The 13,855-nt window shown below is 37.8% G+C and overlaps 1 protein-coding gene across 1 annotated transcript; it reads left to right on the forward strand.

Annotated features, from left to right (window-relative positions):
• Nucleotides 1–3,936: 3,936 nt before the first annotated feature.
• Nucleotides 3,937–5,696, forward strand: LOC306832956 (zinc finger BED domain-containing protein 4; the record flags this gene model as incomplete). Its single annotated transcript, XM_079357978.1, has 3 exons — nucleotides 3,937–4,484; nucleotides 4,596–5,214; nucleotides 5,424–5,696. The coding sequence occupies 3 exons, from the start codon at nucleotides 3,937–3,939 to the stop codon at nucleotides 5,694–5,696; spliced, it is 1,440 nt and encodes a 479-aa protein (XP_079214104.1).
• Nucleotides 5,697–13,855: the final 8,159 nt, after the last annotated feature.

The raw sequence follows: 13,855 nt of genomic DNA on the forward strand, positions 1-13,855 counted from the left end.
AAAAGCGCTACTCAGTGGTTCAAGTATGTGATTTGCTCTGTTCTCCAAATTAAATTACATTTCAATCCAATCACACTATTTAGGATAAACAGTGTGCTCATTCTGAACAGAGAGGGGACTGTCGAGAAGTGGATTAGCATTATGATGCATTTATTTTCCTTGAACCTTGTTGTTTACTTGACAAAATGTAACGATGATTCAGTAATTATGATAATATGCTAAGGATGTTTGTGCCCCTCAGGCTTACTAAAAATCTCATGGTTGCTGTCAGGCAGTGTAAACAAAACTACAAGAGAAAGCAGAGAAAGAATAAGACTTGGTGTTACATCAAGACCTGGAAAAGGATGAGGAACATCCTACTGTCTCCGCAGCTTTGATCTACAGGGAGCTTGAGAGACGACAAGTTGGCCTGCCAGTTAGGCTAGTATGTCATTACAGAGGGATAAAAAAGAGCTGTAAAGATGAGTGTCTGCATTCTCCCCATGCATAAATTATTCTGACAGCACACACTTCAAAAGATTGTTAAAGCGATTCTAGGATAGAGCTTGTCTTTCGAGTGCTTGAAAGTACAGGTACAGCTTCAAACAGAGACAAAACCTCTAGAAAGTTCTCTATGCTTCAGGGGCCATCATGGTTTTGTCTGCAGTGGGATAAAAAGGAGAGCTGCGGGGTTTCGATCCAGACTCAGCACGCCACCAAAAGTTAAGCAGGCCATTCCTCCAAATCTCATGTCACCAAAGAGATTAATTGGCTTGGTTCTCTTCAGAGTATTACTGATTGGCTCCAACAAACACAGAGGCCTTTATCTCATTGGTTCAGGCACTGCCTTGGTTAGAATAAAACCAGTGAGAAACGACCAGAATATCAACATGGATTACTATTTGAAAACTAGGATATTTTTCGACTCAATGTATAAGCCCTTACTTTACTCTTTCCAGTCAGCATCAATGTCATTGTAACTTCATTAAGAATTAAAACAAAAGTTTGTTTAATCATTTAGATAACACGTTCAGTCAAGAGGTTAAAAAGAGTTGATGAATGTTAAAAAGTTTCCCCAAAGTCTTATTGCAGTGGTAGGCTAAATGTTGCCAACACAATTGAATACTATGCAGAAAGTTGAAACGGTACAACATGCACCACAATGTAAAAAACAAAGGCTCAAAACTATGTCGACGGTAAATGGACTTCAGTTTGTATAAAATAAGATAATCCTTCATTAATGGGGAAATACAGGCAATTCAAATTCAAAAGTGCTTTTCTAGTCCTCTGACAACTCAAAGTGCTTTCCACACAGCAGGTTCACGCCTACCCATTGACAACTATTCACACACTGATGTCAGAGGCTGCTTTGTCAAGTGTTCATTAAACTATAACTATAAACAAATGGTGGGGATTGAACATCACATCTTCTGGTTGAGAGACAACTGACTAAGTAATAAGTACTTTTGACGTTGATGGGGAACTTGTAACAATATACGGGATAAAGAGTAATGCATAATGGAAAAAAACAAGAAATATTAACGTTTTGCTAATGTTTATGTGACAACATGCTAAAAATCTTGCATCAGCTTCTTTCTACCAAAAACTGGTTATTTCACATATTTTCATTAATCTGGTTAATTTATTTTCAATTGTCAGTCATGCAGCACCCTGTTTTCAATTTCACCTTTATACAAACTCTTCATATAAAACAACATTTCTAAAGAAAAGGACTTTATAAAACTAAGCAGCAAGATAGACCAAATACATGAAGCTGGAAGTTCTTTGAGTTCACCTTTTTCCCTACTTTGTTGTGCTACTGGATTTAGACAGACAAAACTCGTGAATCAGTGCTTAAAGTTTATTATAAAACTTGATGGATGCTCGCAAAGAAGAAGAATGGGTTTGCAGGGATGTAGTGCTTCAAGTGTGAAAAGAATTTGGAAGTGGATTTCAAACTAAGGGAATGGGGGAAGGCTTAAATAAAAATGGAAGCAAGAGGATATATTATCACGCAAAATTTGACATAACAAGTCTTTATTTGCATTATTTGGCTCAAAAAAAATAATAAACCTGAGTCTGGGATAGTGAATATCACAAAGATGCTTATCAATTGTTCTTTGTTAACCCAAGATATTATCACCAGAATCTGTGTTAACAACTACAAAAAGAGGTTAATGGAAACTACTCCTGCACATTTTGGACCGATCACATGCTGTATCCTTCAGTAAAAAGGTTTACCGCATGTCACTTACAATGGAGAGTCCCATTTTTTTGCCAAATAACAATGATGATCTTTTATTTGATATGATTTGTGCTAAATACTATAAAAAAAAACAGCAATATCAGCAGTGTAAAACTAATTTGACAGCAAATCATAGTTTTTTTTGTGTCTACTACAGAAAAAAATATAGAAGATATATATATATATATATATATATATATATATATATTTGACAGTTATGTTAATACACAAGCACATCATCCTTTAAACCATTTTTAAGACAACCATTAAAACTGTTTTTGGTCAAAATACAAATCAACAGGAACAAGTAAAACAGTAAGCCTCTTTTCTTGACATTTCCACACAAGCACAGGAGTTCAATACTCTGGTTATAATATTTGCAAGCTCTCTTAAGGCCTGATAGACAGACAGACAGACAGACAGAGAGAGAGAGAGAGAGAGAGAGAGAGAGAGAGAGATGTATATTGTAGGTACTGTATGCAATAAGCCCCAAACAAGATTTAGAAGCCCCCTATGTGACTAAGAGTAAACATAATTACAGATTAAACCTGTGCAATTAACAAAAATGTACATAACCTGTGAAGGAGAGAAAACATATTTACTAATTAAAAGAGACCTGTAAACAGTTAAAGAGCCTCAGAAACAAAGTGCTGACCTGAATTGAATCATGGGGTTGGTAAAATACTCTTACATTACATGTGTTTTTCAACATAATATATTGGGTTTGTTGTCTGTAGTAAGTTAAGTTCACCAAATTCATAAAAGACTTTGTCAAACTTAAAATGAAAGAACATTTTCCCAATAAAGTTGTACAAATAAAGTTGAGTCGAGTTAATGGAATAATCTTGCAAAGATCGAAAGCTAGCTGATACTGCTGGGTTAAATGAGACACAGGTATGCTATGGAAAGATCAGTCACAGAAAAAGGCAGTCCAGTGAAACAAATGAATCTGACAAGGATTAAAACACAGGAGAAGAGAAAGCAATGGAAAAACCTGAAAACACAGGAAGGTAGGGCTGGGACCATGAAAGAAGCTTTTGTTTCAGGTTTTTTTAACATTTTCATGAATATTATTTAAGTTGGAATTGTTTAGAAGTCTAAAAAGTTTTATCTCAGCTGTCTATGAATACTTCATCAGGAGCTGATGTCCATTATAATTAGGGATGTCCGATATTATCGGAGGGCCGATATTATCGGAGGGCCGATATTATCGTCCGATATTGACTTAAAAATGTAATATTTGGAAATATCGGTATCGGATTTTTACAACCGATATTGGAACCGATATTGGAATTTCCCAGTCTGCATGAACGCAGCATGGGACATTTACGGGCGCGCGCTTGATGACGTTTAACAACAACAAATACATCACGCTAGACTCGTGGCTAAGAAGGAGAAGCCCGGTGAATGAAATGTCCGTGATTTGGAACTATTTCCAAGTGTCAACCACAGATAATAAATTAGCAATTTGCAATGACTGCAAGGCGTTGGTTAAGCGAGGAGGAAACAAGGTGTCTTCCTTTAATACCTCAAATTTAATAACCCATCTCAAGAAGAACCACGCGGAGTTGCATGCTACATTTGCGCAGCAAAGAGATGAAAAGAAGCCGAAACTGAAGAAAACCACACAGTTGTCGCTTAAAGAGTCAACTGAGAAAAAACAAAACTACGACAAGGACCACCCCAGGCGGAAAGCCATCGATCTGAAAATCATGGAGTGCATCGCAATGGATAACCAGCCTTTTTCTATCGTTAAAGATGTCGGATTTACCAAACTTGTGGAGTTCCTCGAGCCACGTTATTCCATGCCCAGTCGCAAGTATTTCTCTGACCAGTGCTTACCTGAATTGTACAGTATTGTTTACAGCCACGTCGAGAAGCTAATTTCTGGTGCTGTGTCCATTAGCTTCACTACAGATATCTGGTCTTCAAGCGTTAACCAGGTTAGCATGTTAAGTTTGACTGCTCAATGGCTAGATGAGGACTTTGGTTTGAAAAAGGCTGTACTTCATTCTCAAGAGTGCCGTGGGTCTCACACGGCAGACCGAATTGCGTCTACTTTTGAGGGGATGTTTGACAAATGGAATATCCCCAAGGTGAAAGTGCATGTAGTGGTGAGAGACAATGCACGTAACATGGCTAAAGCTGCGATGGAGTTTGGTGTGTTAAGTCTGCCCTGCATGGCGCACACCTTGCAGCTTGCAGTGAACGGAGGTGCCCTGTCTCACCGAAGCATTTCAGATGCTCTGGCTGTGGGGAGGTGACTGGTAGGACACTTCAAGCACTCACCACTGGCTTAAAGTAAACTTGAGGACATACAAAAGGAACTCAAAATGCCTGTTAAAAAGCTCCAACAAGATGTGCCCACCAGGTGGAATTCCACATTTTATATGATGCAGAGCCTAGTGGAGCAGAAGAGGGCCATAAGTGCATTTGCTGATGATTGTGAACTCCCTGCAGCTCAGAAACTGACAGCAACTCAATGGGGCCTTCTAGAGAAGATGATCCCCTTACTGCAACCTTTTGAGCAGCTAACCAAGGACATCAGCTCTGCAGAGGCCACTGCTGCAGATGTAGTCCCTGCTGTGGTGTCCCTGACACGGCTGCTTACCAAGGAAGATGAATCTGACAAAGGTGTGAAAACAGCCAAACGTGCTCTACTGGAAGCTGTCAGTGATCGCTTTAATTGTGTGCAATCTGAACCTCTTTATGCCATTGCGACCATGGTTGATGCTCGTTACAAAGATCGTTTCTTTGACATGGATAAGAAAGAGCGAGCACGCAATATGCTTCTGAAAGTGGTGAATGAAATGACCCGTGGCAGCAATGGAGAGACTGCAGGTAGAAGTGCAGATGACCCAGGCCGGGAGGACCAGGACTGCCCACCGAAGAAGGCTCGAACTGGAAGCATGAACCTGCGGGACATGTACCAAGAAATCCTTGCAGAAAATGAAGTTGCAGATCTAGCACCTACAAGCGAGACAGCGCAGGTGAGTAGTTGATTAACTTAATCATCAAACTAAATTTAATCTGCTGTGCTGAGTGAGTGACATTAAAAATATACATTACATGCAATGAATACAATAACCATTTGGCTGTCAGTGCTTCAAAGAAAAATAATAGAAATTCTATTAAAGAAAAGCAAGAATTCTATTATATATTTATTCCCCCTCTCTCTTTTTTTTTATTCTTTCTTTAGGTGCATGCATATCTAGGAGAAGCCATCCTCCAGAAAGGATGCCCTTTGGAGTACTGGAGGCTCAACCAGGCCCTCTTCCCTGCTGTTGCTCGTGTTGCACGCAAGTACCTGACTGCACCCTGCACCAGTGTTGACAGTGAACGACTGTTCAGCACTGTTGCCCACGTCATTGATGAGAAGAGAAATCGCATACATTGCGACAATGCTGAGATGCTTGTATTCGTACAGAAAAATCTACCTCTCACACATGAGGACATGGGGAAAAAGAAATAGACCAGTTATATGGACGAGTCAACTTCAGTCTTTGTTTTTGTTGCACTTTAAAGGAGGGCTGTTTTAATTTTGTGAGCATTTCTGTGCCGTTTTTGTTTATATTTGCACTATTTTGTTACTCTTAAAAGAGATTGAGCCCAGTTTGATATTATTTGACAAGTTATGGGAAGTTATTCATTCATTGACTGTTTACAACTAATGGACTGAAGATATGCCTCTTTTTTTATATTGTCTGTGGTGTTGTTGAGGTTTCTCTCTAACACTTAATAAATGGCACTTTTTTTCCATAATTTAAGTTGTTCTCTTATTTTTCTCAGTGTGTACATTTGGAAAGCCATGTTTCATTCACATATGCATCCAGTGGGGCATCACAATAAAATTAGGCATAATGTGTTAATTCCACAGGAGATATTTTATGTTGTTGTTACCTAACAGTTTGGATGTAAAAAGCCAGCGAATATCGGTATCGGTGATATCGGTATCGGTGATATCGGTATCGGAAATTAAGAGTTGGACAATATCGGGATATCGGATATCGGTAGAAAAGCCAATATCGAGCATCCCTAATTATAATCTTCCACTGTTTACATGAATCGTTGCATTATTGACAGTCAACTGTCTCATCAGTTACAACTTTGCAATAAATCAAAGCTTTTTAATAAAATTGCTTTTGCTTTCCTGAACCTGTTTGTTGTCTTTGTCTTGAAGTCATTTGGCAGGGAGTAAACCACACATCACTTTGTGCAGGGTTGCCTTTTCACAAGAGGAACCATTTGTTACGGTAGATATTAACATTCACATTGAGAGGTCACGCTCAGAGATTGAAATGTCAGCCGTCACTATAAGAGCTTGACAATAACCATAATGAAGACTGTGTTACCACAACCATTAAATGCTCATCTACTAATAGAGTATGCTGACGCTTTTATTTGGCAATGGGAGGTGGAGGCAGTCCAGATAAAGAGACAAATACATCCTCCCTTTGATTGAGTTTGCACTTGATGAGATGTTAGATTGTGTGAGTGGGTTCACCAAAAGGCTAAACCAAGGTTTGTTGTAAACCATTTCCTTTTTTTGGAACCACTATTATCAAATAGCTGGTAAGTACAGAAGGTTTCACATGTCAGAATTCATTCATGCATACTAATTGGAAATAATGAAATGAGAGAAAACGACAAAATAAGATGGTAAATCTTACTCAAAAGATCATATTACTATGATTATTTTCAAATTCTGTCATTCAGTCCAGCAATCACAATCACAAGAGGAATGTTGAGATTTGAATAGACTGTGAAATTAATTAAGACACACAGCTGTTATTTTTTCTCTATCATATCATGTCTTTGAACTGTACACTACTGCTTTTGATGTATTTCTAGAATTTATTCTGGTGATAAATTGTTCAGCTTACTTAAAAAATTAAAATAACACGTAACAGATGAGTAAATAAGACTTAATAATAACAGCATACGGTATGTTGACATTAAGCCTTATGTTTTTCCACGTCCTTTCCTTTCTCTTTCTGGTAACAATGTCAAAGAGATTCCAGTCCCTTTTGAAAAACCGCCATAGCTCCTTGTCATTCACATCGAGTGCTTTGGGTGGGGGTGCCCTCTCTGTCGGGATAAGGTTATCTTAAAATGGAAGAAATCCTATGAGAGCCAGTATTGATCTAGCCCACAGTTTAACACAAAGGTCTACATTCACCATAAAAATGTTGCCAGGAATACTGTCATTGCCTCCCATTTGGGGCTTAACAGTGCATTCACAGGAGAGGCTGGCCAAAGGCTTTACTTTTAATATTCAGTGTCCCTTTGGGCCATATCATAAATGTCATCATATGCAAAGCAGGATTTTTGAATGCCCAGCTGTATAGATATAACTCAAAGGGCTTAGCACTTATCACCTAAAATGTCTTACAACGTGGCACAGCACTGTCTTAACTTTATCATATGACCTTGACATCTCCTGTATTATGCAATTAATGGCATTTCTTGTTTACATGTAACAAACAACGTGCATGTCCAAAAAACGGTTTGATTCAGCAGAAAGGCATTTGTGCAAATATTAAGATTTAACATTGAGATTGGACAAACTACCCTTTAAAGTTACTTATGGTCAAACTCAATTTGTTATAAATTTTTAGCAACACTTGTACTTTTTTTGCAGATTGTCATTTAATGCACCACTTAGCCCCATTCTGAAAGTATCTACAATGTCTCATACATGTTGTTTTATGAGGTTGACATTTCTGCTTAATGATCAATCAATCAATCAATCAATCTTTATTTAAGGGCAGCAGTATCTCAGCCTGTAGAGACTTGGGTTAGGAACCGTAGGGTCACCTGTTTAAGTCCCGGAGTGGACTAAATTTGGAAACTTGTTCCAGAACAGCAATAGCGCTAGAACACTTCCTGAGCACTGCCAGGGTGCCCTTGAGCAAGGCACCACAACAAAAGTTTGTATAGCGGTGGCAAGAGGGGGCCAATGGCCAATTTATTGTGGCACAAGGTACCAGTGGTATCTCTGGATATGCAGTACTGTACCAACTGCACTGCAGTTTTAATTAGGAACAGCTCTGCAAAAAGCTACAATAACCTTCTGTGTATAGGAGCAGCAATACATATAGTCCATCCTGTTTTCATATAAGCTTCATTTTACACTTTGTACAAGTATGCAAATTATACAATCTTCCAGGTCAAAGAAAGTTTAAGCTGACAGAGTGCATTTCCAGTGTCAGCAAAATATAAGTGATGTACTGCAGGAATTATTGAAATACCTGAGTTAACATCAATTGCCACCGCACTGAATTAAAATAAGTGGAACAACTGACTGATGCACACGGAATCACTTTCCCCATCACAATTCTGGACGGGCAATAAAAATAACAAGAACCATCCTCTGTTTTATTTCAGAGACCTCTGAGAAAGCAGTTTTAGTGCAAATCCTGAATCTGTTAACCCTGAAAATAGAGAATCTTTGAGTTTTCTGTTACAGAAAGGAAGGTCACTTAAACCCCCAGAAAGAAGCATAACTCAAACCCAATCCATAAAGAAAAGTAACTTAATGTCTGAGTCTGTTATTATGCTAACTGAGTCTTTAAACTTAACCTGCATGGCATGGGAGCAGGTTTCCTTCAGTAAACCTGGAGTTCCTCTCCATCTCCTCCCTCTTATAAAGCCAGAAACAAGGTTTCCTTATCAACTAATTCCACCACACATGCATGTTTGCTGGGTTTTACCTATTGTCTAAATGAAAATAGGCTAAAGGTTGTTTTAATATAATCTACTAGGTATATAACTACTTTTTTATCTTACACATACAGAGCCTCTAGCGGCTACAGTCTATAAAAAGGGATGCATGTATTCTCAGGAAGTTACATTACTGTCAAAAGATTTTAATTGAATAAGGCCTAATTGAAAAAAACATATAGGATATCAATGAGAGGACATTTACAGTATGTGTGTGAAACCAGCATTATGTTGGGGATAGCGCTCATCACATTTAAAAAGCCACTGGATGAACTCTAGAGTGTTTAATAGGTTAACCCTTTATCAGGCAAGTGACTATTTTGATCATTTTGGTAAACATTACAGCCACCCTTCTGCACCTCAGTAAGGTTGAGAAGCATGTGATCCTCACTAAGCCAATCAGAAGAGCTCACCCTACATCATGGATCCTGCTATTGTGGCATTTGAACCAAATAACTTCGTCAATGTTTATTTTTCGAAATGAAATTAAAAAGATATATATATATATATATATTTTTTTTTTTTTTTTTTTTTTTTTTACAGAAATAAAGTTCTGTTATGTTCCCCAATAACAATTTTTTTGAATTTCAAAGTATTTCATTTGACATGGTTTGGTTTTTGTTCTGTATTTAATCTTGTTTTAGTTCATTATTTCCCTCGTGTTCTGTGTATGTATGTTCCTGTGTTGTACATGTGTTTTACTTTAGTCCTGAGTGTGTTTCCCTGTGACCTTGTGTCCTCCTATGTTGCCTGTTAGTTTATTTCCTGTCTTGTGTTTTAAGTCTAGTCTTTAGTGTTTCCTGTTTTATTTTTGTATATCTGGTTTTGGTGGTGTCAGTGTTGGGTTTTACTTTGTACTTGTCTTCAGTGTTCTGGTCTTGTGTTCTTTGTTCCTTGTGTTTCCCGCCTTTCTGATTACCCTGATGTTCCTCACCTGTCTCGTTAGTATCACCTGTGTCTGATTACCCCTTGTCTATTTAGTCTCTGTGTTTGCCTGAGTTTCTTGTTGGTTCATTGTATTGTCATTGTCTCGTGGTCTGTCGTCCTGGAATGTGTTTCCCTGCTCCCTGTGTTTTCTCCGTCGTGGTTTTTTGGATTTTGGTTTTTCTAAGTAAGTTTTTGTTTTGCTTTTTGTTAAATAAATCTTTAGTTAGTCTGCATTTGGGTCCTCCTCTCCTGTTTCCTGCCTGCACGATCGTGACATCAAGTGCATTATAAAGGGTTAATAATGATTAAAGGTGAGCCTACCATGAGCCTAGTTTGCTCTCATATTTCATTTTCAGCTGCTTCAAGTCCGCTGTTCACCAGTTGGATATTTCCCTAAATTAAAACAAAAAAATAGGCTCAATACCATTCCAAAAAATCTTTACCTGTAGGCTAATATTATAAGTGGAAATTAATGTTAAATGAACCACATTCAAACTTATGCTCTGACTCTGCAGCAATTTCCTCCCATGCCACTTCTCTCTGCTTTGCCCCTGCAGCAGTGTTACTCATTTTCTTCAAACATATTCATTCTCACTTTATGTCAACATGAACATTTCTAGTTCAGGAGGGTTAAAGTATGAGGATGTTTTTTTCTCACCTGTTGCCATGGTGAAATGTAGTTTTGGGGCTCCATTTTTGTTAGCTCTTTGTAGTCATGGTTCACTTGCTGAACAATGAGTAAACTTACTCAGGTCAGACTGAGAATTTGTTGAACCTGCTTTTCTTTGGGCTGGATTACATTTTTCTTTTCTAACATAAAGACAATGTATTCTAAATCATAAATTAATCCATTAAAACGATTTGGATTGGATCATCCCTTCTATGTACATACCTTTATCCCCTCATAAGGAAGTACTGCAATACGATGGTGCTCCCCTGATATCTATTGACCCATCATCAAAATAAAATAAAAAAAGCTTTTTATTTTCCACCTTTGTTGGTGCTGATAAACAATGCAAACATATATTGTTAACTTGTTGGCATCACGTTTTTTAGCTTTTAAATATTGCTATAAATACTGCATAATGTCAGAAATACTATCAAAATTAGCAAAAAAGCAAAGGAAGAAAGACCAGATGGTACAAACGAAAAAGTCCTTAAACATACCATACTGCCCATTCCATCAACAATCAAACCGTTCTTTACTCATATCCACAAGTCTCAGAATATATACATTCATTATTTGACCAAGAACAGAAAACCAACATCTCTGAATGACTACAGGCCTGTTATACTTACCTATGTAGTGATCAAATGCTTTAAATAACTAATTACAGATGACATGTATTCAATGATCAGCACACTGGATCTGCTACAATTTTCACATCAACCCAAGCAGCTCAATTTAACACATTCTAGCACTAATCCTCCACACCACTCTTTGTCACCTAGACAACAGGGCAAGCCATGTAAAAATGTTGACAGCAAATGAGAAGATTCTCCGCACACAAGAGGTATTTAAGGGCCATGTAAACATGTGTTGTATTGATTACATTTCAGTTTTATAAGGGCATAGTTTCCGTTTGGATTGAAACAATGTAGGTTGGACTACTCCTAATCTCCTCCTTACCCGTCAAGTCAGAAGGGTACCTTCTGTCTCCTTAAAAGGGTTGTCATTCTACAACCGCAACATCAACTTCCTAAAGTGCAATATCACTGCCTTGAAACAAATGAACCAATTTTGCCTGAGGGTTGTTTTATATGTCTGCAAGAGTAAAGGAAAGGGAATCATCAAGAATAACATCATTGGAATCCATCAGTCATCGACAGACAACATTATGACCTTGGGAAGTGACTAATTATTCAGGCTCACTGTGTAGCTCAACATTTTTTGGACAAGAGGCAAAGGATTTGAGAGCCAAAATGTTCTTTTCCCTGCACTTGTTACCATTTACATTCCGAATAACATCTTGAAGCAATAACATTGATTTGGTTTCTGTTATGATCCTCATAACAGAATATCTGATGACGTCTTTGATTGACTCTGCTTTCCTGCATAGAGCTAATGCTCAGAGAAATACTGGTAGAAAACAGTATTGGACATGCAATTGTAAAGGTCATAGATACAGACTTCACCACACAATTTCCTTCTTTTAAGCAGTATATGTACTGCTAATGAATGATTTAAAAATGAAAGGACATATTCATTTAGAAAATCATACAATGTAACAATGGAAAAGTTAGTTAAGGAATCTTGAAAATACGAGAATCATGTTTTAACTTTGAAGCAACACAATTTAGTCTTTCACAAAAGCTCATTGAATATGTTGTGGTAAATGGTTGATGGACTTGGACTTATATCGCAATTTTTCAGTCTTCTGACTTCTCAAAGACTTTTACACCTTATGTCACACCTACCCATTCACACACTTAAAGTACAGTAGTGGTTGCGTAGGAAGACGAGCAGAAATAACTAATCTCATTCATATCTATTCATTCATCGCCAACGAAGCAGCGGAAGCAATTCGGGCTAAAGTGTTTTGCCCAATGACACATTGGACATGTTGCTCCAGCATCTAGGGTTGTAAAAACAAAGACAACAGAAAATCTTCATTGCAAATAATGAAGTATGAGCCAATCCTGCAGTCATTTTAAATTTGGAAATGATCTCAAACAGCAGAAGAAAAATCCAACACAATTTCATGCCTTTTCAGACCCTTAGTGTTAAGTCAAGTCAGTTTTATTTATATAGCACATTTATAACAGCAAAGGCGGACCGAAGTTCAGGACATTAAGTTTAGCAAAATACATTTCATCCAAACATCATAAAGAAACCTACAGTAAAAGAAAATTTGAAAAAAAGTTTAAATGCTAAACAATAGTAAGTCTAGTGGACATTGCTGTTGGGATAGAAAAGTCAATTAGAGGTAAAAGCCAAGGAAAATAAATGGGTTTTAAAAAATGATTTAAACTGTTCATTTTTTAGGAGAAGATCTTATTTTAAAACGTTCATAAGTGTTGGAGCTGCCACAGAAAAGCCTCAATCACCCCAAGTTTTAAGCCTAGTTTTGGGCTAGTCCAGGAGCAGCTGGTTGGAGGACTAGTGCTCTGGATGGAGCATGAACATGAAGAAGTTCACTTAGGTAGTGAGGTGCTGACCCATTTAGAGATTTACAAGCCAGAAGTAAAATTTTTAAATCAATCCTATAGCGATCAGGAAGCCAGTGTAGAGAACGGAGCAAAGGGGTTATGTGTTCCCTCTTTTTTATGCCTGTTAGCAGGCGAACAGCCACATTTTGGACAAACTGCAGGCTTTGGATGGATGACTGGTCCAAGCCCACATATAGTGAGTTGCAGTAGTCCAGGTGAGATGATGTGAATGCATGTATTACTGTTTCTAGATCATTTGCAGTGTGACTGTCGCCACAAAACCCTTATTTTTTCAAGATGTTCCTATGGTGAAGGATTGAGGGCTCAAGAGCTGTATTTTATCTGACCTTGTGAATCACAGTAAATTATTCTCAGCTTTCCAATGGCGCAGCATTGACAGAGATATTAACACCTTTAGGGTCAGAGTGTGTGACGCTGCAGGTTAGTTTCTTGCAGGAAGTGGTTTCAAATGAGATAATCTGACAGAACATATAAGACAAAAGAAGTCCAACACTGCACGTTAACCTGATCATAGTTATTTTAGTTCAAGAGTAATATCATCATGTATTCAGTGATATTGTATTGTTTAAGAGCTGCAAGACACGCATGACTTTAAAAAAAATACTTTTTATTCAGGTTAACTCGTTGTAGCTATGCTGTCGTCTATCAAAGTTCCTGTTGGACATCTAGCACGGGGGCTACTGTAATGTCAGACAGCTGTAAGACATTGAGCAATACTTTTGAAATAATCATATCAAGCAAGTCAGGCCAGACTCTGTCTTGAACTTTGATCAATTGACAGGCTATGAAAGGTTTTATACACTGACTACA

Source organism: Symphodus melops (genome assembly GCF_947650265.1).
Source record: "Symphodus melops genome assembly, chromosome: 12".
NCBI lineage: Eukaryota > Metazoa > Chordata > Actinopteri > Labriformes > Labridae > Symphodus > Symphodus melops.